Genomic DNA, 26683 nt, shown 5'->3' with positions numbered 1-26683 from the left:
CGTCACTGGCTGCCATCCTGAGAAGGACTCTTTTATCCCCACTTTCTGTTTTCTGCCAGACGGCCAAGCTTCTGTCCATGCTAGCACCTTGCCTCTGACAGCATGGGCCCATATCTTTCACATTAAAAGCCTCCTCTACACACCTGATTACTCTTTGAAAAATTCAGTCAGGTTGGTCAGACATAGGATCAGTCATGATCCTATTGAATGATGGAACCGCTCAAGGAGCCAAACAACCTATGCTTGTTCCTATTTCTTATAATCTTATGACTTCCCTTTAACAAAACCATGCTGATTGTTTGTTTGTTTGTTTGTTTGTATGTTTGTTTGCTTTTGTTTAATCCCTTCCTCTCCAAATGCAGATTAACTATGACTCTTTAAATTGCTTCCAAATGTTACCCCACCAACAAAGTTAGAACAGCAACATTGTGTGTTAGAATTGTACAACATTGTGTGTGTGTGTCTCTCTCTCTCTCTCTCTCTCTCTGGCTCTAAGTTCTGATACACCTGATTAGGTTCCAGGGATTTATTTACCTTTTGTGTTTTATAAATTCCAACACCACCTCTTCTGTTTTATGGACACTTTTCAAGATATTACTGTTTATTTCCCCAAGTTCCCTAGCATCCATGTTATTCTCCAGAGTAAGTATTGAGGTGAAATATTTCTTTAGTATCTTCCCCCATCTTTTGTAGTTCCACTCATAGATGTCCTCGCACTCTGTGAGCAGTCACTTCCTCTCGTGTTTCCTGTGGCTCAGTTCCTCTGATGCCAGCAATGATGTTTGACACAGCTTTGATATGCCTTGCTTAAGCCTTGAGGCTTCTTAAGTTGTACTAGTTTAGTACTTGACATGTAGGTGGTATTTAATGGAAGTGATGGGGATCTTGCTGGCAGGCTAGAAAGCCAGTTAGAATTCTGTGTTGCCATTTTTTAAAGTAAGGTGAACTTATTAAATGACACTTGGGCATGTAACTGGATAGTGGCGGGCTTATGTCTGGAGCAGAAGTCACCCCCTGCCGTCAGCTGCCAGCATATGAGAGGCCAGCAGCTCGAATGAATGGCAGTGCTACCAGGGAGGCTATGGCTGCTGCTAGTGTGACAGCCGAGCGAAGGCTTAGTATTAACGTTGGATTCCAGCCTGCAGGAATGCAGTATTGTAGTGGAAGAGAGTCGGCAACAGGGGCCCGGGGGGGTCTGTCAGTGAGTACCTCCCTTCTTACTGGGTGCCTCAATCCTGCCTTTGAATGAAGGAAGCCATCCATTCCAGAAGCCTGCAAGCAAACTCACAAAGTTTGCTTATCCTGCTTCTGGTGTAAACAGCCTGTGATGCACTACTTAGTTAATGCAAGTGGTTGCATGGTGGTGACCTTAAGTGGCTATTAATTGCCCAGTTAAGGGTCTCTATTGACTGCCCAGAGGGAAGGCTGAATCTGTCAATCCCAGCATGGGCAATACTCAGTTGGGATCCCCAAATGCCACCCTACCACCCAATGAAATGTCCCTCTGCTGACAAATGCCATAGAGGAGACCATTAAATTCACTTTGTATGTCAGAATCCAGGCCTCCATTCTGCGTCTGTGTTACTATGCTCCTACTGGGGTTATTGTGTGTATTTTGTTTTGGCTGTAGTTTTTGCATTTGCTTGGTATATTGAAATTATTTCAGTCAAACAATAATACTTCAGGCTCAACTGTATCCTATGAAAGGACATTACTTTATTCACCCCTTTATTCTGAAAAACAGGCATTCTCCAATTCTCTCTGCTTTCTGCCTCTTAAATCGAGTTAGTACCCAGACTATAATTCTGCCTTTAATCCCATGGATTTCAATTTTGCTAACAGTTTATTGTGTGGTGCCTTATAGTGTATATATATTCAAATCATCAGCACTATGTTCATTAACCTTCTTTACCATTTCATCAAATAACTCTGTTAAATATTTCCTTTCTCAGAGCTGTTTGATGCATCTTCACAGTCAGTTTCTGGCAGCAGTGGAGTCACTGCAGGAATTCTGGGATGTTATGGATGAGATAGATGAGAAGACCTGGGTGCTAGAACCAGAAAAACCAGCACGTGCAACCACAACGCGCAGAATTGCCATTGGTACATCTCTTTTGTTATAAGTTACAGATCTATCTGACTAGTTTTGAAGTGACATTGAGAAAATATATGAATAGTACAGATGCTGATATGCTATTCAGCATTTCCTTAAACAAAATCGTTATAGGAATACTGATTTTTTTTTTAAAAAAAAGAGGCTGAGGGGTGACCTTATAGACATTCATAAAATCGTGATAGGCATCTAAGTTCTTTTTCCCAGGATAGGGAGTCCAAAACTAGACGACATAGGTTTAAAGTGAGAGGGAAAAGATTCAAAAGAGACCTGAAGGGCAATATTTTCACCAGGGATGTGCATGTATGGAATGAGCTGAAGGAGGGAGTGGTGGACGCTGGTACAATTACAACATTTAAAATGCATATGGATGGGTACATGAATAGGAAGGGTTTAGAGGGATATGGGCCAAATGCTAACAAATGGGACTAGATCAGTTTAGGATATTTGGTCAGCATGGACGAGTTGGTCTGAAAGTCTGTTTCGTGCTTTATTACTCTATGAATCTATTTAAGAAACCTCCAGTAATGATGATCATATTGACTTTATTGTTCTTACCTTCTGAAGTTGTGGTAGAAAATCCTATATTTGCTTAGCTTTAGCCTATAATCATTCATTGTTTTCCTTTCAGGTCTTATATGTTGTGAAATTCAAGACTGTAAGCAGGTTAACCCCTCATATAAAGCCACGTTTAAGCAGGGGGAAAAAAAAATCCCTTCAATACCAGAAATGACACTGACCCCGGCCAGCAATGTTTTACTCATACATACACAAAATGAGAGTCTTATCTCGATGCTGGAAAAACTCTTCAGCATCTGTGAAGAGAAATCGGAATTAACGTTTCAGGTCCTGTGATTGAGGATAGGTCACCGGACTAGAAATTTTAACTCTAATTTCTCTTTACAGATGCTGCCAGATCTGCTGAGCTTTTCCAGCAACTTTTGTTTTTGTTTCTGATTTACAGCATCCACCATTTTTTTTGTTCTTTATTAGTAATGTTGTTTCTATTCATGTACTAAATACCACTCACTATTTTCAAATGAAATCAGAATAACAACATAACTAAAGTCACAAATACAGTATTAATTGATTACTACGTTTTCCATCAATTACAGGTTTTAGATTGGGAGCGAGTAGGAGTAGAGAATTGATCCTAATTGTTGTTTACAGAAGTGTAGAAAATAGATTAATTCCCAGTAGTATTTAGTAATGAGTTGCCCTCCACTTTATAATTACTGACTCCTCCAATCCCAGAATTCTGCCTCCAATCCCCACAATTGACTTCCCAAGCTGACTATCGCAGCTGTATCCATTGACTTTCAGTGAACAGATTTCCAGGACTGACTGGCAAATGGTTGTGACTGACAAGGGACAGCAGTCTTAATTGATGAGTGACCAAGCACCTGACTGATCACTGCAGCTCCCTGCCAGAGTTATTGCTAATTCCCAGATTGGTTGGGCTCTACACCCAGGACTGACTACGATCCACTCCCTGGACTGGAAGGATATGGGACCTATGACTGTGGATGCTCCAATTGACTTAACCATATCCAATCCTTACAAGAAAGTTGTTGATGTAGCAGAGGAAAAGGTGGGGAGTGGTGCTGGTGTGGCTGCAGAAGATGGACTGTTTCATGTTCCCGACTAAGAGGCAGGCATAGGTGCAGCCCATGTGTATGCCCATGGCTACCCCTTTGATCTGAAGGAAGTGGGAGGATTCACAGGAGAAGTTGTTGAGGGTGAAGACCAGTTCCACCAATCAAATGAGTATGTCGATGGAGGGGTACTGGTTGGGTTGGTGGGAGAGGAAGAAACCAAGGACTTGAAGGCTTTCGCCATGGCGGATGGGCATGTACAAGAACTGGACGTCCATGATGAAGATGAGGCATTGGGGGCTGGGGAAAGGTAAGTCATGGAGGAGGTGGAGGGTGTGAATAGTGCTCCGAATGTATTTGGGAGTTGCTGGACCAAGGGGGCAGGATGGTGTCAAGGTATGAGGAGAAATTTTGGTGGGGTATGAGCAGGCTGAGACAATGGGTCGACTGGGGCAGGCAGGTGTATGAATTTTGGGTAAAAGGTGGAACTGGAAGGTATGGGGTTCTGGGAATATGAGGTTGGAGGCTGTGGATGGGAGATCCCCTCAGGTGATAAAGTTGTGGATGGTCTGGGATTGGGAGGAGGTTTGGTGGTGGGAGGTGAGGTTGTGGTCAAGGGGGCAGTAGGAGAAGGTGTCTGTGAGTTGGGGCCTGGCTTCAGCAGTGTACAGGTCAGTGTGCCAAACTACCACTGTGCTCCCCCTTGTCCCCTGGTTTGATGGTAAGGTTGGGGTGAGAGTGAGGGGGCTGCGCGTTGCATGGGTGAGAGGGGTGGACAGGTTGAGGCAGTCAATGTCACGGCGGCCTTTGGAGATAAAGAGGTCGAGGGCGGGTAACAGGCCAGCACTGGGTATCCAAGTGGATAGAGTATTTTGGAGGCAGAAGAAGGGCTCCTCAGAGTGTGGGTGGGAGTCCTGATGGAAAAAGTAAGTGTAGAGGCGGCAGAAGAAAAATTCATTGACTCAATGCGTGTGGAATTCGTTGGCCCAATCTGTACACTGATATTATAAATGACTTACTGTGCCAGTGCCACCTGACTGAGCACAGTCCCCTTTGGTCTGGCTGAAGACGACTCCCCTTAAAGTTTGAGACATGATGTTTATTTGAAACACATTCAGAGTGTTGGCTGCATAAGCCACAGATACCGATTGCAGGGTAACTTTAGAATGATGCCATACAGCTGCTCCTTCGACTGATCATGGCTAGCAAACCTGACATGCTGCCTGGATTTGCATTTCCACTAAAAGAGACTGCTGAAGTACTGTGAGCCTGCAGTTGTAAATGAGGCAGCAAAGTTCAAAAAGGCAAGGCAGAAATACAGTGAGCATTCAAGTGAGCACAATGTGAGTAGTGAGCGCTAAGAGAGCTAAGAATTCTGAGATATATTCTGTTCCAATGCATCAGCTGGATGTGTGTTCCTGTGGACGGGGTAGCAGCAATTTTATTATCAAAGATGTCTGTGAGCTCCAAAGTACAGTAATGAAGTGATGAACTCTATAATAAATAAGTTGATGATGAGCCATGAGGATGTGAGGCTGGTCCTTGGCTGATGCCAGTCTCTATGTAGAGAGGGTGCAAACAGTCACTACCCATGAACTGTATTCACATACCCGGGAATTCTGGCAGACCCCATTAAACTGCAGCCACCTGGTACCTTTGCTAACTTTATGTCAGGAATTGGCGTCTTCTATTTCCTCTCCTGTACCCGAGAAAGTAGAAATCTGCGTACAAGCGAGGTGGAATTAGGTAAGGGTGAGGTGTTGATGTAGTAAATGGACTCCTTGTCACTCATCAGTGAAACTGTCATCTTTGCAAATGCAGAAAGTTAGTTTTCTTTTTTCTCAACATCAAAGCATCTCATTTTTTCATTCTTGCCATTTTTTTTCCCAACAATTGCCATTGCTCACTTTGTTTACAGTGAGAAAATTCCGCCCATTAACTCTTGTTCCTTTGTAACATTGTAACATTGAAAGTTAAGTTAATCGTAGATTCCTACAGTGCAAAGTAGGCATTTTGGCTCCTCATGTCTACACTGACCCTCCAAAGAACATCCCATCCAGACTCAGCCCCCTAGCATATTCCTGTCACCTCATTTACCACAGATAACCCACCTAACCTGAACATAACTGGAAATGGTCAATCCACCTAACCTGTACATTTTCAGCATGTGAGGGGAAACCCTGGGTCGGGGCGCGGTGGAGGAGGAAATGTGCAAACTTGACATGGACAATTGCCTAAGCTAGAATTGAACCTGGGTCCCTGGCGCCAGATCCCTGCCATCCTAATTTTCTTAGAATTTGAGTATATGCAAGTGAAACATTGAAATTATTACTCCGTTTTCTGGCAGTTCTTATAAAATTTTATGATCTGCTCAACAGCAAGTGTCAATTAAATAGCACCTTCATTCATAAAAGTAGCAGGTTATTTCCCAGGAGAGTTTTCAGATAAAATTAGATAGTACAGACAATAAGGATTTGTGACAAATTACCAAAAGCTTTGTCAAAGAGATGGAGAGACTCCAATATAAACTACACTGCTTGCTTTATGTCAGCATTCTCAGTAGTTTGAAGTTTTTTTAAATGAGTTTGCAATTTTAATTACTTGTTCTTGGATTTTGCAGGTAACAATGTTTCAATAAATATAGAAGTCGATCCGCGGCATCCTAAAATGTTGCCTGAATGTTGCTTCCTTGGTGCTGATCATGGTATGTGACCCTCTTGAAATGGGTTCCTGCTTTTCAAATTTTTTGCATATTGCACTCATGATGTAAAATATTAACCATATTGATTTGCTCCTAGTGGTAACTCCACTGAGAAATAAACTGAACGCCAACCTGCATCTTTGGTAAGCAGTATTCAAATATTGGTCTCATCTGAGCGCTTGATGAAAAGCAATTGCCTTCTGCACCTCCATGGTTAAAGGAAAAACTTTGCAATTAAATATAGGATATGCTTTTCAGGTCTCCAGAGTGCACCGTGCTGCAAAATCTAAAGGATATGTTGGAGGTAGACTTTCCATCCCCGGACAGCCATGAAAAGTCTGTAAGTTACAGCCATTGTCTGATCATTAGAGAAAACGAAAACTTGCAGATAATGCAGTTTTCTGGGGACTGTATTGAGCTTTTAAAATATGTACATGGCTTCAATGTTGTAAAAGATGTCTAAAGTTTTCACTTCAGATTTCTGCAAATTTCTGCAGCATTGAAGAGAATTATGGGGAGCACACAAAACTTGAAAAGTATTTGTATAAATGTTTTTCTTTGGGAGTATAGTTTATGGAAGTGGCACCTGTAAAGTAGAAATAGCCCTCCATATACATTGAGATAAAGTGAAGGCAGTAGGCTATTTAAAGCAATATAAATTGTATTGCATGTCAAAAGCCAGTGCTGTTCTTCATTTCTAAACGTTACCATCGAAGCAAAATTCTTTATTTGTCCGTTAAGCATGTTTACAAACACAATACTGAAGAAACTCACCATGTTTGTGGCGAGAGAAACAATGTTAATGTTTTAGTCTGGTCTGATTTCTTCAGAACTAAAACATGTCTACACTTTCCTGCTATAAAGGAAGGCAATACTCAAAAGTTTATAAGATCTGCTACAAATACAACTAGTCAATTATGTAAGTAAGCTGAAATTATTGTGCAAATGTGGAATTTATTTATTAATTTAAATTTTTCTGAAAAATGAATGAATGCAGGTAGTTAAACAAGCTTTGCCACTTCATTTCTCACTTTCAGTCTATTGGCTGTCTACCACTCAAAAGATGCATAATTAGAAGAACATTGTTAGTCACACAGACTGGTCACTCCTGCACTATGCTAATAAACTCTATCTTAGACTGGAAGAAAATGCCTTGAAGTATGAGACTCTTTTATGTCTTCTAACTAGTCAGAAAATGGCTTTGATATCTGATTACTGGATGTTCTAATAGCAATAGTGCATGGGAAATGTAGATTTCTCCATTCTACAAGAGCTATAACTGCAAATTATGTTTCTATCAATTTTCCATAAAAATAAGTGCAATTATTATTACAAATCTAAAAAAAATTGTGCATAAGATTAACTCTTAAATCTTAAATTTGTACAACACTGGAATGCATGTGTAGTTGAAATAGTTTTAGTTAAAATCAGAACTTTTTTGCTTCAAAACTTCAAGGAAGGCTTTTGGAAAATGTATTTATTAGCTTAATATTTACTTAATATTTGATGGTCTCTTGAAAGAAATTAAATTTCAAATGTACCTACATTATTTCAGGCCAATCATACTCATTAGACAAGGGGCTGATATTCAATACATTTCATTAACTGAAAATTACAAAATGGTGGATGTAGAGTTCTGTACACATCAAAAAATTAATATAAGACTATACATCCTTCCTGTTTATATACTTATCTTCCTTGGAGTATTCTTTTCTTAACACTTGCCTTGTGATTTGTCAAAAGTGACATTTTTTTCCTTCTAGCTAGCCAGTAAATTGTGAATTGCTTGTACTTAGCCTAAACCAAAAGCTTCTGACTATCACATCATGTTAAAAAAGATAATTACATATCAGGTAGTAATTTGTTTTTTCCTCTGCTCATCCATCCAGAAAGATTCTCAAGTCCTTCTGTTGCATCATCCAACTATGTCAAGATTTTTTTTCCACATTTATTAATTGGAACTTTCTTTCACGTGTTCAGAATTCTGTGTGTGTGAAGAAAGACTTCTTGATATTAGTTCTAAAAATATCCTTTTACTAGTTTCAATCTCTGATCCTTATTCTGCTTTTGAAAGATAAAGTAGTGTTCTGTATGTGCTGCAATATCATGAGTATTTTTTTTTATGAGATCATATGTTCCGTTTCTATTTTAGATGGAAAAGTTCCTAGTTCTGGAGTGTTTTCTACTAACACCTGATATAGATCAATCTTTTTGCTCTCCACATTTCTCTAACGGAAGTGGATTTTCAACTGTGCCATCTCAGAAAAACCATCTTTTCATAAGACATTTCATAAATGTCTGGATTTTTACCTATTATGCCCCATAACCCAACTGTCCAGGCAGGTGTCTCTTATTTAGAGGTCAGAGCATAAGCAGTGTTCAAGCTGCAGTCTAACTAGAGCACTGATGCTTGACCAGTTATCTTCTGACTTCTAATCAAGTGTCTTGGATTTGTTCCACATTCATTTGCAGCTCCACATTTGTTAGCATGTTTGTCATGGAGTCAACAAAGAGTCCCTAAGGTTTGCTTAATTTGTTTTCTTTGGGATTGAAAGATCATTTGTAGTACGTGTGTCTTTCTACTTGAGAGTACTTGATTCATATTGCATTCCATTTGTTCTTACTATTTGTAAATTCTAGAGCTGGCAGTTCCCTGTGCATTGGTTATGGAATCATAGAATGGGTAAAGGTCAGAAAGAGGTTGTTCAAGCTTTCATGCCTGTGACAACACCCTGAAAAAGCAGTTTGAATCCTTTAAGAATAGGGAGCCAGCAGTGTGGCAATAATGTCACTGCACTGATAATCCAGAACCCTGGGATGATGGTTCATAATCACATCATGGGAGATAATGACATTTGCATTCAATTTTAAATGTCTGGAATGAAAAGCTAGCCACATAGTGACCATAAATAATGTCTTTTGTCATTAAACCCATCTGGATCACTAATGTCCTGTATAGAAGGAAATCTTACCATCCTTGTCTGGTCTGGCCTCCAAGGGGGCGGTCCGTGGTTAGCACGACTGCCTCACAGTGCCAAGGACCTGGGTTTGCTTCCACACTCTAGTGACTGTTTGTTTGTGTGGAGTTTGCGTATTCTCTGTGTGGGTTTCCTCCGGGTGTTCTGGTTTCCTCCCTCAATCCAAAGATGTGCAGTTTAAGTGGATTGTCCATCATGTCCAGGGATGTGTAGGTTAAATGGATTCGCCATGATAGGTGCAGCGTTACAGAGATAGGGTAGGAGGCTGGGGCTAGGTCTGGGTGGGATGCTCTTTGGAAGGTCGGTGTAGACTCAATGGGCTGAATAGCCTGCTTCCACACTGTAAGGGTTTTAATCATTCTCATCTAATCATGTGGTTAACTCTTTACTGCCCTCTGGGCATTTATGGATAGGCAATAAATACTGGCCTTGCCAGTGATGCCCATATCCCATGAATTATTAACAAAAAAAAGTAAAGTATATTATCTAGTCATTTTCATATTGTTGTTTATGTTAACTTAGTGTATACAAATTGACTACCGTACAAGTTGCTACACATCAAACATAGTTCAGATGTTATTCTGGGTCATCATTGGGTCAAAGAAAGCACAATGTAAATATGAGTTTGTTCTTTTTCTTTCCAAAGCATTTTAATTCCACTTCTTAGTTTGGCATTGCCTACCCATTTGACTAGTTTTACATTGAACTGAATTTGGGCCATCTGTTGGTGGGAAAGCAGACCAGGTCAACTCATAATTAAGGATACTGTACATTGACTGCATACCAATCAGGCCATACATCCCTAGCCACACCGCAATTTTATAAGTGATAGCAGAGGCACTGTGTGAATCAACTGATTGTCGCCCAGTTGAACGGTCAATTAATGTCCATGTAAGACCTCACACTGCCATCGCTTTGATTTAATTGGTTAGCAAGAAAGGCCTGAACTCAAGTTGCACCACAATAGGTTTAGTAATTTGGCATACTATCATTTAAAGAGGTAAGCTGTCTCTTGCCAGGTTGCAAATACCAGTGGCTCTTTTTGCAGTTCTGAAACTACACATCCATGCCCTCACTCCCTTCCCTGCCCAATATTCTCACCACCACTCTCTTTGTTGGACATGTCAGATTGAATACAATGAGATCTCAGAAATACCTAAAGTCTGTCCGTCACTCAAAACCATCTCCTCAGCAAATACCAGTAGTCTCCAGTTGTACGGTGCTGTCAGTATGCAGAGGTCCCAGCCTTCAGTTGAGGCCAGCAGCTCCATGAAATGGAACATCTTTCGGGAGAAATGAAAGGCTGTACCTTAAGAAGTAAAAGAGTGCGAGGCCACTAAACAGAGGCAGATTCTCCCCTTAACTTTCAAAGGTGCGTGAGACCTACACTCAACGTATGATCTATTCTGTTTTCTATCAGGGCAGTTAGTATATGAGAAACAATAGTGGCAAGACCCAATGCATCTCATTTCTTATCTGATTCTCCCCTGACATTCTGTTTCCAGTGAGTAGTTTCTTACTGAAGATGTAAAGGGAAAAAAGGCTTACGTTTATGTAGCGTGTCTTATAACATCCTTGCAACATTCAATTATGATCAACTGTCCCAGTTGTTGCCCAGTTGATATATTACCCGATGAGTCAGATTCCTGACAAGAAGCTGGCTGGCTTGATCATAATTTTCGTAACCAAACTGATCTTTTATTAAAACATAAACATGCAATGTTTCAATCTTTGTTTAAATAATACAACTAAACAGAAGTTATTAACAAAGACACAAAGATAAACAAGAAACAAAATCATTCTATTCCTTTATAACACAGATTAAAAGATTTTTAAATACGAATGAGAAATAATCCAAACACTCATTACAAATTGAACAGAAGCAACAGCTTTGTATTGTAACTAGTATGCACTGGTACATTGTACAAACATTGTCGCAGTTCTTAGAACATTCAGTGCTTTGCCAACAGCAAAACATCATCTAGCTCTATACCAAGGGAGAGAGATTTTTTTTTAATACTTTGATGTGCTTCAAGTGATTAAAATTTCAACTCATCTGCTGGAACTGTAGATAAGTTTTTTCTAATTGTTATTACTATGCTTCTGACCTAGCTTCTTTCAAGTGCTGACCTATCTCTGACACAGCTTTGATTTCTTTTCTTCTTTTAAAACTTCAAGACCTTAATCTCGCTTATTTACCCAACTGTCAACTGTATCCCAATACTGTGATATGAGATTAATAATAACTTTGTATGCTAAAATAATGCAAGTACTTTAAACTCTTTTACTTTGGAATGCTACTACAGTAAATGTAACTCCATCGAAAGACTTCTCAGCAGTTCAGAGTTCGATACCTGCTTGAACAACCTCCCAGCAGAGAGTAAATGTGGAAGTCAAGTTTGGAACAGTCTTGTCTTCCTCCAGCACCTCCCCCCCCGCCCCAGTCATCTGGATGGTTCCCTAGAAACTCTGTGTAACTTTCTCTCATTTGGCATTATGGCAGTTGTAACTTTTTAAAGCAAATTGTTCACTGAACACAAAAAAATACATGGTTCAGTTTGAGTTCCAAGAACTCTGGTTTGCAATAAAAATATTTAAAAACGTGTATACCTCAGTTTCAAAATACTTAATAACAAATAAATTACTTTTCAAGGATTGCTGGAATAATTTTGTTGATGTCCTTGTTGAGAAATCAGTCAGCAGCCTCTCTACTATTGTCTACTGCAAACATACCTCCCAAGTCAGTAAACCTTTTGGGATTATTACACTTTTGCATGCTATAAAATAGGCCTTATCAGCAAATTAGTAAATAGGACATGAGCCATTTGTCCTTTCGTAAACATATTTGGTAACTGGGCCTCAATATCCAATCTCTGGCTTATTCATCAAGGTAATGACTTGACCAATCAGAATTAAACTGTCTGATTTAAAGATCTAGGAGAAAGTGAAGACTGCAGACGCTGGAGATCTGAGTCAAAAGGTGTGGTGCTGGAAAAGCACAGCCGGTCAGGACAGCATCCGAGGAGCAGGAGAGTCAATGTTTCAAATATAAGCTCATTTAAAGGTCTGACAGGCAGCCATGTGGAAAATTAACAACGCATCAGTTTTTCTGATGTTGGTTGATGGACAAATTAATTGCTTTTCATAGAAAATCTAGTTTAAAATTTATCAAAGGAGTTGATGAATTTGGTGAGGTCATATTTTCCTCTTCCAAGTTCAAGTTAATTGATATATTACTATACAGATCAACATAGAGGTTATTTCTCACAATCTTTATTTGGTGTGGATTGGAAGTAAGGCTGTTGGATTTGAGATTGCCCAAACTTGTTTTGTCATCCTATTTCAATATGGGTACCAAGTTTCCAATCCAAGGATACTTTCTCTGTGCCCATTGACTACTTCATTATGATGGTCAGTACTTTAGAATTCCTTGCTCATTACTCTCAGCACTATGGTATAAACAGAATATATGTCAGTGAATATATTTGTTTTGAATTGCTTTGTAATCTTTCTAGTTCCAGTTATTATCAGAACTTTATTTTTACCCAGCAAATCTTAAATTTGTCTGTTGATCATCTTGTCACTTGGATGAACTAATCACTCAAATTTGATTTATTTATTGTCACATGTATCAAAGTACAGCAAAAAGTTTTGTTTGAGCAGTGCAGGCATATCATAGTCAGCAAAGACAGATCATAGGGTGAGGGAAAAAAAAACTTAGAGGCATAGAGGTGACGTTGTACAGGCCTTGCACTGGGCAAGATCAGCTTATTTGAAGTTAGAAAGTCCATTTGTCAGTCTAATAACGGCTGGGAAGAAGCTGCTCTTGAACTTGCCGGTGAGTGTGTTCAAGCTTCTATATCTTCTGCCTGACAGAAGAGGTTGTAGGAGACCATTACCAGGGTGCGATGGGGATTTGATGTTGGCAGCTTTTCCACAGCAATAAGCTGTGTAAATGGAGTCCATGGATGGAAGGTTGACTTCCATGGTGGTCTGGCTTGTGCATGCAACCTTCTGTTGGCTGTATTGACTATTTTGTGGTCACTCTGCTTTGAGTCCATTTAGACTTTTCATGGTTTTCACCTCTTAGTACTCCCTGCTGGGTGTCGAGAATAATTTAAATATTACATTTCTCTTTGACTATTGTGGTTTTTAATTTGTGAAAATGAACATTTCAAAAAATAGTTTTTGGGAACCTGCTGTGATTATTTTGGTGAAAAGCATATGAGCAAATTGTAGTTACAAGGAAAAAATTGGGGAAATTATTTAATTGAGGTGTTCTGCTCATCATATAGGCAGAGCTGAAGTACCATCAATGCTGTTTGAAGTTTTGGGAGAGTGCAGATATTGTCAGTACATTTTAAATCTAATGTATATAAGGTATTACATTTATCAAAATGACTTTGTTCTTTGGAGTTTATGATCCAGGCAGTGTAGATGAATTCTTAAAAGAAGCCCTTTTTTTAAATATTTATTTGACAGAGTTTCAGTATGGAATGTGGAATCTGTTATGCATACCGTCTGGCTTCATCCATACCGGATCAAGTGTGTGATGACCCACGCTGTGGTCAGCCATTCCATCAAGAGTGCCTTTATGAGGTGAGTAGAACTTAAAAACACATCTCAAAAAAAAAACAAGTTATAACTTGTTTCTTTGTGTACTGCATAAAGCTTCTTAATGTATATTTGACACTATCTTGTTAATTATTGAAATGTTCAATCCTGCAGTGGTTACGAGGGCTGCCTCATTCAAGACAGAGCTTTAACGTCATTTTTGGTGAATGCCCTTATTGCAATAAGGTAAGAACAGATTAATGATCAGAAACTAAATTAGGTACAAGAGAATGATCTATCTTGTCTCCTTCTACGGTACTCAACATCACAGATGTTAGCCTTCAGCCAATATAATTCACGCCACATGATATAAAGAAACAGTTGAACTTACTGCAAATGTTATGAGCCCTGAAAGCATTCCAGCAATGGCAGTGAAGACTTGTGCTCCAGAACAAGGATGCCTCTGTTTGACCTGTTTCAGCACAGTTACAACAGTGGTAATACTTACCAATCTGGAAATTACTCAACTATATCCTCTTCACAAAACCAGGTCAAATTCATCCTGGTCAATTATAACACCATCCGTCTACTTGCAATTATCAGAACAGTGATATCAGATGGCACAAACTCAACAATAACCTCCCTCATTATCACTCAGTTGGGCTCATCCAGGCTTCCCCCTTCATTACAGACTTGGTCCAAACATGGACAAAAAAAGTCAACCTCAAATGAGGATGACTGCCTTTGAACAAGTGTGGCATCAATGCGCTTGATCAAAACTGGAGCCAATAGGAATCTGGGAGAAAACAGTGCTGGTTGGAATCCTACCTGGACCAGCGGATGATGGTTTTGGTTGTTGAAGATCAATCATCTCAATTCCAGGACATCACTGCAGGAGTTTTAGGTTGTACCCTAGACCCAATCAGCTCCAACTGCTTAATTAATAAACTTTCCTCTATCATAAAGCCTAAATTAGGGATGTTCATGGATGATTACACAATGTTTAGCACATTCACGACTCTTTGGATGCTGAAGCAGTTGCCCCACGTGCTGTAAGGCCTGGACAATATTCTGACTCTGTCTGATAAGTGGCAAGTAACATTTGTGCCACACAAGTAATAAGCAATAACCACCTCCAACAAGAGCAAATCCAATTGTCCCCCATGATATAGCACTGCCATTACTGAATTCCCCTGCATCCTGGGGTTTCTATTGACCAGAAACTGAATTGGATAGCCATATAAGTACTGTGGTTACAGGAACAGATTGGAAGCTGGGAATTCTGCCAAAAGTAACTCACCACCTGATTCCACAAAGCTTGCCTACCATTTGTGAGACACAAGTTACTTGCCTGGATGAGTGCTATTCCAACAATACTTAGGAAACTTGACACCATCCAAGACAAACCAGCCAACTCGATTGACACTGCATCCACTAATTTTAACATTCGCTTCCTTCACATCCGAGAGCATTGGCAGTATTGTGTACCATCTACAAGATGCATTGTAACAACTCATCAAGGCTCGATAGACAGCACCTTCCAAACACACCGTCTTTACTACCTAGAATGAACACTACCCAAATGCAAGATCCCCTCCAAGCCACAAATCATCTCATTTAAAACTACATTGCTATTCTTTCACAGTCGCTGGGACAAAATCCTGGACTCATTCCTTAACAATATTGTGGATGTAATCGAATGGGCTGCATCAGTTCACAAAAGTGGCTTGCCATAACCTTCTCAAGGGAAATTTGAGATGGTAAATAAATACTGGTCTGGTCAGCAACAACCTCATCCCATGAATAAATGAAAAAAAAATCCCGATTTAATGTGACTAAATCAGTTTCTGTTTCAGTAAGTTTTTCCAAAGAACCACCTAAAGTTTAGTATAAAATTTCTGTTTACGAATTTTAATCTGAAGCCAAACCTACCTGGAACACATACTGATGCACCCATCATTTTCTGTTCATTTAACATGAATGTAAGGAAAAATGTTGGCTTCATCTGTATGAATGGTTTCCGTTATTAAGTGCTTCTCGTTGTCAAGGGTTCTATATCAAGTGTACACAAGTGGAAAATTTTGTGCTTTAGTTTCTAGGCTTTTCTGTGGAATGGCCATTTTACTCTGTCACAAAAATGGTGAAATACAGTCAATTGTGATATTGGTTAGGTGGTAATTTTCACAGGAAAAACAAGGCTGAAGTGAATGTCCAGATAAGAATTGGAAAATAGTTACCTGAAAAGCATATTCAAAAGATATGTTCTTCACTTTTCAGCTAATCGGCAGAACATTATAAATATATTTCCAATATGTGTTATGGTATTGATCTATTATTAAAGATGAATGTTTAGCCTTCAACTCTAAAATGCTAGGAATGTGCCTTGAAATCTCAAGTTAGAAAGACATACCCCCCTAATTATATTTTTCCTCTTGTGCTGTATACTGCTTTTTTTAATATCATGATATTGCATAGTCGAGGAGGAAGTTGGTTCCTTATTGAAACTTGATTTCTGTTCAATGACAATACTGAGCTCTTTGATCAGTTACCTAAAAATGGGGAAGTTTTGGTTTTTTTTTAGTATATTTACAAATGTAATAATCCATCTGTAACTCTAGATTTTAATCTGCTTTCTTTATGTGGAAAAGTCTGCTGTCTTAATCTACAAAAACTGAAACAGACACTTTGTTTGTATTTTAACTGCATGTTCATGTTTTCTAAAGTGCCATATGTTCTTGTTGAGTATTGAAGGTGTATGGAGAGCATGAAAGACTGAGAAATTGGATCATCTGGTTTGGGCAGAAAATTTTAATTTTCTGTTGTAAAATTCAATATTTTCATTATTTTGAATAATGCAGCCCAGCATGCAGCATTTGTACAACTTCTTCTGTTTTAACCAAGTAAAATATTTATGGGATTTAAAAACAATAAAAATGGCTTATCAATTCAATTAGATAAACAAGGCAACCTTTTTTGTGTTGTCTTGTGTTATCTCAGAATCATACAGCACAGAAAAGGCCCTTTGGCCCATTGAGACTGTGCTGACCGTTATATACTGATCTTACTTTCCAGTATTTGGCCCATAGTCCTAAATGTTAAGAGACTGCAACTGCTCATCCAAGTACTTTATAAAGATTGACGTTTCCAGCCTTTGCTACCCTCCTGTGCAGCGCATTCCAAATTTCCACAAACCTTTGGGGGAAAAGTTTTCTTTTATCCTCAAATCCTTTCTAAACCTGCCCTTCACCCCCCTCTTTTTTGACCCTTCAACTAAGTACTACAACTGCTTCCTATTCATCGTGCCCATGCTGCTCATAATCTTAAACACTTCATCCAGATCTCTCCTCAACCTTCTCTACCCGAAGGGAAACCGTCAGAGACTATCCAGCCTCTCTTCATACCTAACATACTCCATCCCAGCAACATCCTGATGAATGTCTTCTGCACACTCTCCAGTACAACCACACCCATCCTACAGTGTGTTGACCAGAACTGCACACAGTACTCCAGCTGTGGCCTAGCAAAAACTTTGTACAGCTCCAAAATAACCTGCCTGCTCTTATAATTCATGCCATGACTGATAAAGTCAACTGTCCGGTGTGCCTTCCTAACTACCCTGTTACCCGGTCATAACCCTTTCATGGGTCTGTCGATAAACATCCCAAGATCCCTCTGTTCTGAGATTCCTACTGTCCTGCCATTCGTTGAGTACTCTCTTATCTTGTTACTTCTTCCAAAGTGCATCACTTCACACATCTCAGTGTTAAAGTCCATCTGCTACTGATATGCCCATCTGACCAACCTGGTTATATCTTCCTGTAACATAAGACCTTGTCTGCACTATTAACTACACTGCCAATCTTTGTGTTATCCACAGACTTACTTGCCAACCTTCCCAACATTCTCCTCTATATCATTCACATATCTTACAAACAGTAAGGGACCCAACACTGATGACTGTGCTTTGCCACTGGACACAGCCTCCAGACACACACAGTTTTCAAGTACAACCCTTTATCTCCTGCCACTAAGTTAATTTTGAAACTGACTTGCTACATTATCCTAGATCCAATGTGGTTTTTACCTCCATTGTTTCCTATGTGGAAATTTGACAAAGGCTTTCCAAAATTCCACATAAATATAACAGCTGCAGTATCCTCATGTACATATCTGAGCACTTCAAAAGGTTTTCATCAGATTTGTTCTGATAAAGCCATACTGACTATTCCTGATCAAATCTCACCTTTCAACTAATTATTTTCTTTAGAATTTTCTCCAATAGTTGCATTGCAATTGATGTGAGAGTTGTTGGTTTGGAATTCCCTGGTTTAGCAACTTTGGGATAGAGCTCCTGTAATTTCCTCCCTCACCTCCCACAGCAATCTGGAATACAATAAATCTGGATCAGGATTTGTCTACTTTTAACCTCACCAAAACCTCCAATAACTCTTCACTCATGTCAATCTGTTCAAGAACCTCATAGTCCCTCTTCCTGAATTCTCTACCTATATTCTCCTTCTCCTGGGGAAGGACTGATAGAAATACTTGTTTAACATTCTGCAATGTCCTCTGGTTCCACACACACAGCACCCTTTTGGTCTTCAAATAGGCCCTAGTCTTTCCATGTTTACTCTCTTTCCCATTAATATACTTATGGAATATCATGGGATTCTCCCTAATTTCATTCCCTTGTGTTTTCTCATGCTTCCTCTTTATTTTCCGAATTGTCTGCTTAAGTTTTACCCTGCAGTTTCCGTATTCTGTTAGGGCCTCTATTGATTTGCTCCCTTTGTACCTACTAAAAGCCTCTCATTTTCTTCTTATCCCATCCTGAAGAGTCCTAATTTGGAGATGCTGGTGTTGGACTGGGTTGTACAAAGTTAAAAATCACACAACACCAGGTTATAGTCCAACAGGTTTAATTGGAAGCACACTAGCTTTCGGAGCGACGCTCCTTCATCAGGTGAATGCTCCTTCATCAGGAGACTTCGCTCCGAAAGCTAGTGTGCTTCCAATTAAACCTGTTGGAGTATAACCTAGTGTTGTGTGATTTTTAACTGAATATTCCTAGACATTCAGGGTTCACTGGCCTCTTTGCTGGTACGTTTCATCTTAAAGGGAATGTTATGGGTCAGTATTTCCTTTTCAAATGTCTTCCACTGTTCTGCAATAGATTTTCCTACAAGTACCTGCTGCCAGTCTACTTTGGCCAGATCCTGCCTTATTTTAATTAAAACCTGCCTTCCTCAGCCCAAACCTTTTTTGCAGACCATCTTTTTTTCCTTTCCATAACAAATTTAAAATGTAGTGTAGTCATCGCTGTTATTAAAATACTCTCCCACTGCCACCTTGACCACGTGTCCACCTTTGTTCCCCAGAATTTGCTGCAGCATTGCATCACCTCTTGTTTGACTTCCGACATGTTGACACAAAGAGCTCTCCTGGATACATGGCAATAAATCCAACACCTCTAAATTCATTACACTATGATCATTCAAATTAATGTTAGGGAATCGAAATCCTCCAGTTATTATTACTTTTACACATCAAGAAATGTGACTCCCATTTTTATTCTTAAGCTCGAACCACAAAGCCTTTTTCGAAGACCTTTCCAAGATGTTGTCCTTTCTTACTGTAGTCACTAACTCCTTAATTAATAATGCAACACTACTCTTTTACATCCTCCCCTATTCTGCTTGAACATCATTTCCCCAGAATGTTGAGATGCTAACTCTGTCCCTCCCTCCACTACATCTGTGGTACCAACAATATTGCTTGAAACTCAACGTGGCTGAACTCCTGCCTTGGTTCTTTTACTATAGTATGCTTCGTCTCTATTGTACTAATGCTGTATTCTCTCCCTCCGCCAAACTAATTTAAATTCCTCCCAACAGCATTAACAAACTCATCCACAAGGTACATTCAGTTGCAGGTGCAGACCGACCCACTTGTACAGGCCCTACCTTTCCCAGAAACCGTCCCAGTGCTCCAGGAATCTAGAACCCTCCCTTTTTGCACCAATTGTTGAGATTTGTGCTCAAGTTAAATGATATAGCTTTTTGGTTGCTTTTAAACACTTCTTGCTTTTTTTATAACAGTGCAAAGCATTTTATAACCTAGTCTTTTCCACCAAATCCAAATAATTTAAGTACTAACAGTACCTTCACTGTCAAATTATCAGTGCTTCCTCAAATGATTTACATCTGTGTAACATAGTATGATCTTGCTTGCTCCTTTATTAATTATATTTTAATTTGGTAACTTTTGAAAGAACAGTGCTTTAGAAGTTATACAAATTTTTGAAATAATTTTAAGTTTACTTGGAAAGAAGATGTTGTGACTGTAGAATGCTATTGGCTAGTTAATCAAACAATAAGCAAATAAACAGACTGCATTCAGTGTTTAAATTTATTATTTCACAAGTTAGCCATTTGTCAATACATTATGAACAAGAAGATTTCTTTGGCATAACATTTAAGGACTTGTTTTATCCTGAGTTCTCAAGTTACTTTACTTAAAAGAAATCAAGTAGTTTGTCATACAGCAAATCACCAGTCCTTAAAGATAACATCATTATCACATTGTTTTGTGGTAAACAGTAACAAAATAATGCAGGAAAGTTTCCATTCTTAATTTTTCTTCCCCTTTCTTTAGCCAATTACAGTAAAGATGACTGTCAAGAAATCCTAACCACGGTTGTGTGAAGATTCTTCACATGAATATTTGTTAACAAGATGTCTAGTTTCTGAAGTTGACAACCATGTTAAGAAATTTATTAATCTACTCCTAATTGTAAGAAGATTAACCTTGTATATCTGACAGTTTATAAACTTGATTTAATGAATACTGTGATTGCATACACTAATTTGTCATAACTGCAAATAGTTAATACAATTCTTGTGATAAAAATTTCAAAATCCCATGTAACAAAAGCTGAATCAGATTTATTCTGTCGCCATAAATAAACTGATGTAGAGTGTTCTTAACAGTGCTAAATTTAGTCTTTTTATTCAATAGCTTTATGCAAAAGAGGGTGTTAAACTGTTTGAAAAGTTAACTTATTACACAGCACAGAAAGAGTGACGGCTCTGATAAATTGTACAGTACTTAAAGAAACATGATTACTAGGATAATCGATACTATCAAGACAAGAACTGCAAAACCATACAGTAAGACATCTGATTTTATTTGGATTTGATCCTGGAACATGCTAGAAGGTACTGTTGGCTCAGTCACTCTTGTTTCCTTCTGAACAGTCATTGTGACCTCTGGTTTACTGTAAGTAAGCTGAGGACCTCTTGGAAGTTCAGTTGGACCAATTATTCTTGCTTTGTTCTGAACAGTCATTGTGACCTCTGGTTTACTGTAAGTAAGCTGAGGACCTCTTGGAAGTTCAGTTGGACCAATTATTCTTGCTTTGTTCTGAACAGTCATTGTGACCTCTGGTTTCCTAACCTTGACCTGAGGTGATACTGAAGATTCAAATGACCCAGTCATTTTTGGTTTGTTTTGTACAGTCATTGTGACCTCTGCTTTTCTATCCCTTAGCTTCAGTGAAGCTGCATGTTCAACATTACGAGGTGTGTTACTTTTCTCTTTTGCCGATTTTGGTTCGTGTTGAGTTTGTCGTCTTGTTTTGTGTCGTGTAACAGCTGCCTGTATGAGAAATTTATTATACACATTAAAATGATGAAAAGTAATAGATGTCATTAAAAATGTGATATAACTCAAGACCACAACTAAGTTCTTTAATTGTTTATTAGAATAGAAAATGTTATTGTAACTTCTTCATATTGTATCTAAAGTTATTTGAGAAAATTGCATTTCCAAGTGCAATAAGTTTTAACAATATCACTCGAATGTTTGAATGTCCTGACTATATGCTACTGTTTTTCCACCAAAGAAATACAGCATTTATTTTACCATAAAGTATCAAGATACCACATAAGTTACATTACAAATGTTTTAAAAATGCAAGAAAATGAGTAACTAGTAGATTTTGTAAAAGGAAAAAAAAAATTGCAAGATGTTTCTGGTAACATTTTAAAATGAAAAATACATAATTTAGTGAAGTCTCCATATTAAAGTCAAAGTCTGGAAGTAAATCATAATATGAAACTTTTGTTTTTGTAGTATTACATATTGATTTGTGAATTGGGAGGTGTTTTTTCCAGCTTGTTTGAAGATGTTGATGAAGTTGAACCAACTAATGTTGATAAACTGTGATGAAAAGCACTGAAGGACATCCCTATCACACCATCACAAATCCATTCTTTCCATGACATAGGCACTTTGTTTTTGTAGAGAAGAATGGTTCCATCATCTTTAAATAATAAGCCAAGAGACCATTGTGAACCATTAAATTTTCATGTGTTCATCATTACATTACATAACAGCTGCTAATGGCTACGCGATTATTAGCAATATGAGTTCTTACTTGTACATCCTCCAAAAATCAAGGGTAAGTGATAGTTCCAGCCTGGGAGAGCAGGTAACTGGCTCAGTCAGTAAAGCGATCCTTGAGAAGGGTGTGTGCGTTTGTGTTCGTGTTCAAGTCCCATTCCATTACAGTCGACCACAAAATCAAAGTTGACAATGTAATACTTAGGAGATGCTGCTGGAACTGTCGTCTTTCATGTTAAAAGAAGTTCATGTTAAACTGAAGTTGCTTGTGCCAGCTTTGATAGAAGTGGATGATTCTATGAAAATATCTGAAGAATGCTGCTGCAAGTTACTTACTGCAACTTTTATATTTACAGCTGTGACTGGAAAGTTCTGTTCTTAGTGATGAAAAGTGTTATATAAATGCAAGCTCACAAAAAGAAAACACTCTAGTTAAGAAAAAAATCTTTCCATGATTTTAAATTAATTTTAAAAAGGAAATCAAGAATTTGACTAATCAATCAATGTGACATGGACAATTATAATCAGAATGTAGCTAACTTTTAAATAAGATCACCCTAGAACTACATTAGTTAAAAAGACAGACGTACAGATTTATTTGTCTATTCAGCTGCTGAACGGTTTGGTATAATGACAACTTTACAGTTGGGAATTTCCTCAAATTTTTCATCAGCTGTTAGAAGAATCCTAGACACCACTTTTATGAGCACTAATGAGGTTTTCATTGTACTTCTAAGAAAATTACAATAACTGAGGAAATTCCTGCTGCATGTAATTTTTGTGGCACTATTTAAACTTCAAAGTGTTGCACTCTGCAAATTCTCCATTTATCTAATATGATTCATCCTAATTCCTCACACTGATGGTCCTTTAAGGACAATGATGGTGTAAATTAGACGTCTTGCAATAGGTCAGCTAAAACTGACATTGGATCAGAGTTATGAATTCAAACCTAAGTTCAAACATAGACATATTTTAAAGTATTTTGTTTAAGGTAAAACAGGGTCCTGAAAAGGGGGATATTAACTGTCCTAACTTCTGCCCAGATTCACTCCCTTGCAATGGGGCATAGGCCCTGGTCAAATCCCATAAAACTTCAACTATCCATCTTCACACCAGGACACAATGGTTAGCTACTCTTTTTGGCTACAGACTTTGATTTAGAGGCTCTGGAGTGAAAGCGAAATTCTTGGACAGGAAGACCAAAAGTAGCTGTTCTTATACCAGGAAAGGAAAAGGCTATTTTGAAACAAAAACAGAAATTGCTGGAAAAACTTATTGTCAGCAGAATGCTGACATAAACAGCTTCTCCGTTTGACAAGATGGAATTTCTAGAGTTTGAGAGACCAAGGAGGACACCCCTTGGAAGGCGGTCACTGAAACTCAGGAGACTGGGTAAAGAACACCAGAGGATTCACCCTGATGTGCTGGGGAGAAGGGAGCCCTTCAAGGCTACATATCTGTTTAGTGTGTGCCATAACATATAAACATAGTATGGGGTTTTTGACAGTGCTAATTCATTCTTTTTTATCTGCAGTTTAATGTATTAAGTTGCCTAGTAAATAATGTTTAGCCTATATTGTTGCAGTGAAAGTCTTAATTTGTGAAATCTTGTTTGATACTTTGTATTGGTTACTGGAAATGCAATGCAGGCTTCTCCTGGCATAGAAATTAATTTAAAATTATCTCCTGACCACTTCAGCTGCAACACCAGCTGAAACTAGGTACAGTAGGCAAGGCCATCTCTGGCCATTCGAGTCTGAAATTGTTATCCAGTCCTAATATCTGCACATCTGAGATCAGAAAAGGTAATTAGCGCTTCAGTATACACCTTTGCAATTTTGCACTAAGTTTCAATTTCTATGTTGAAATCAAATTAAATGATTGTCAGGTACCCTTGTTATGTTTGATTCTCTACAGTTATTTCAGCCACAAGCCCACATCCCCAACACATACTACCATGGCTTAGAAAGAAAATTCAAGTGATAGAGGATTTATTTTAGCCTTGTTGCAAGTTTGTGCAGTGCAAACATTTATTACAGTACAATTTATGGCAACATCATTACATGAGAATCATTATTTTTAGCATTTTCAGTTTTTATAGCTTGTTTTGATATTGGCAGAGGTAACAATGGTGGCTAGATACTGGTCCTTCTTTGAATATCACTTTGTCCTTGTTTGAATGTCATTTTGTGATCTTCAAGAAATTTGAAAATCTGCCACCCATCAGAAGGATGACAGCTGCAGCAAAAATGATGGTAATTAACTTTACTATTTTTTACCTAACCATCAGACAAACATTTCAGCATAGGCAGTAATCTGGCAGAGAATTTCGTTTGGCAATTAATAATTCACTCAATTTCATTCCATTGAAATCTCACATTGTCTGATATAAACTTCAGTGCATACCAGAACATTAATGCTTGTTTTGAATTCAAACTAAGTTGAATACTGTTAGAGTTGCTTGGTCTGCTACTGGGAAGATCACAGCCATGACAACCTTCCTGCAGCTTTCCCCATCTATGTTTGAAAGAACATCGATTAAACAAAATTCAAGATGAGATTACTTACAGTGTGGGAACAGGCACTTCAGCCCAACAAGTCCACGCCGACCCTCTGAAGAGCAACCCACCTACATTTACTCCTTCACCTAACACTATGGGCACTTTAGCAAGGCCAATTCACCTAACCTGCACATTTTTGGACTGTGGGAGGAAACCGGAGCACCAGGAGGAAACCCACACAAACATGGGAAGAATGTGCAAACTCCACACAGACAATTGCCTGAGGTGGGAATTGAACCTGGGTCTCTGGCACTGTGAGGCAGCAGTGCTAACCACTGTGCCACCCAAAATTCCAAAACTAACTCCAGCCAAAATTTAAAGGAGACACATCTTTAGTTCCAGGACTCCATTGCAGTCAATTTTGGATTTGTCTAAGTCGTTCAGACTTGATAGTGAATATTGGTAACTGTTGGGAGGCAATGCTGGAGATTTCCACAGAAATCATCTACAATATACAGGTTAAAGTGGAAAATTGGCATTCTGGTAGGGCTTTCTGCTCACGTGATTTGGGCAGTCACTGGTACCAACATACCCTCTAGTGTTCTTGTTGTGTACAGGTGTTTTTAAATCTTTTGTGCACAGCAACTTAAAGGGCCAGGGATGGGTACAGTTTTGGGGAACTGGTCAAACCAACATTATTTTAGCTGCAACATTTGCCTATGCCAGAAATAGCTGTGGGAGATCTGGCAGGTAGTCTGGAGGCAAAAAAGAACACTTGTGGGGCAAGACTGTAGTCACACAGAATGCAGTTTATCAATAAGGGGAACATTTAAAATGTAAATATTCATAAAAAGCTTTGCTGGAAGAAGAACAAGCTGCAATGAAAATTAATAATGTTGAACAATGTGATAGTTGTTCCTGACACTATTTTTGCACATGTTAAACAATTAGTGGAAACAGAATATCCTTTTTTAGGCTGTCAAAGTTGTTCATAGTTTTGAATACCTCACCAAGGTCACCTTTTAATCTTCTCTGCTCCAAGGAGAAAAAGCTCAATTTCACTAATCTGTCTTTGTATCTAGAATCCCTCATTCCGGTTTCATTCTAATAAATCTTCTTTGCACTCACTCCAGGGCTTTGAGCACCTTATTTAAGGAAGGACGTTAAACTGAAAACAGTACTCCAAAGGTGGACAGACCATTTATTTATAGAGATCACTTCCACTTTTTTTTTGACTCTATGTCTCTCATTGTATGGGCGGCACGGTGGCACAGTGGTTAGCACTGCTTCCTCACAGCGCCTGAGACCCGGGTTCAATTCCCGCCTCAGGCGACTGACTGTGTGGAGTTTGCACGTTCTCCCCGTGTCTGCGTGGGTTTCCTCCGGGTGCTCCGGTTTCCTCCCACAGTCCAAAGATGTGCAGGTCAGGTGAATTGGCAATGCTAAATTGCCCATAGTGTTAGGTAAGGGGTAAATGTAGATGTAGGGGTATGGGTGGGTTACGCTTCGGCGGGGCGGTGTGGACTTGTTGGGCCGAAGGGCCTGTTTCCACACTGTAAAGTAATCTAATCTAATCTAATCTAATCTAAATTTATCAGAACTACTTGGCTGCCTTAACAACTGTTTTAACGTTCCTGGCTACCTTCAAAGAATTATGTACTTCAACCCTCAGGTCTCTCTGCTCCTGAACTCGCTTCAAATTGTATTATCTCTCAATGTTTCTTCTGCCAAAATGCATCTCCTCACATTTCTCTGCATTGAAAATCATCTGCCTAAGCGTCTACACATTTTGAAGACTATTATTTCAGTCAACTTTTAAATGAAAGCCCTTCCAC

At 38.8% G+C, this 26683-nt stretch overlaps 2 protein-coding genes across 9 annotated transcripts in view; one reads left to right on the top strand and one right to left on the bottom strand.

Annotated features, from left to right (window-relative positions):
- fancl (FA complementation group L) overlaps window positions 1-20927 on the top strand; it is an 84188-nt gene extending 63261 nt beyond the window's left edge. For all 5 annotated transcript variants that reach the window (XM_072580976.1, XM_072580977.1, XM_072580980.1 and 2 more), the window contains 7 exons: window positions 1953-2103; window positions 6329-6412; window positions 6507-6552; window positions 6668-6749; window positions 13870-13986; window positions 14116-14187; window positions 20596-20927. In XM_072580976.1, the coding sequence (XP_072437077.1) occupies window positions 1953-2103; window positions 6329-6412; window positions 6507-6552; window positions 6668-6749; window positions 13870-13986; window positions 14116-14187; window positions 20596-20631 (588 nt within the window). In that variant the 3' untranslated portion in view covers window positions 20632-20927. The remainder of the gene's footprint in view (window positions 1-1952; window positions 2104-6328; window positions 6413-6506; window positions 6553-6667; window positions 6750-13869; window positions 13987-14115; window positions 14188-20595) is intronic.
- Window positions 20928-21019: 92 nt separating this feature from the next.
- LOC140483059 (serine/threonine-protein kinase VRK1-like) overlaps window positions 21020-26683 on the bottom strand; it is a 110134-nt gene continuing 104470 nt past the window's right edge. For all 4 annotated transcript variants that reach the window (XM_072580974.1, XM_072580973.1, XM_072580972.1 and 1 more), the window contains exon 12: window positions 21020-21597. In XM_072580974.1, the coding sequence (XP_072437075.1) occupies window positions 21049-21597 (549 nt within the window). In that variant the 3' untranslated portion in view covers window positions 21020-21048. The remainder of the gene's footprint in view (window positions 21598-26683) is intronic.

The sequence above is a fragment of the Chiloscyllium punctatum genome, chromosome 11 (genome assembly GCF_047496795.1).
Source record: "Chiloscyllium punctatum isolate Juve2018m chromosome 11, sChiPun1.3, whole genome shotgun sequence".
NCBI lineage: Eukaryota > Metazoa > Chordata > Chondrichthyes > Orectolobiformes > Hemiscylliidae > Chiloscyllium > Chiloscyllium punctatum.
Note: the sequence above shows the minus strand (reverse complement) of the source record. Positions and strands in the feature narration are given on the sequence as shown.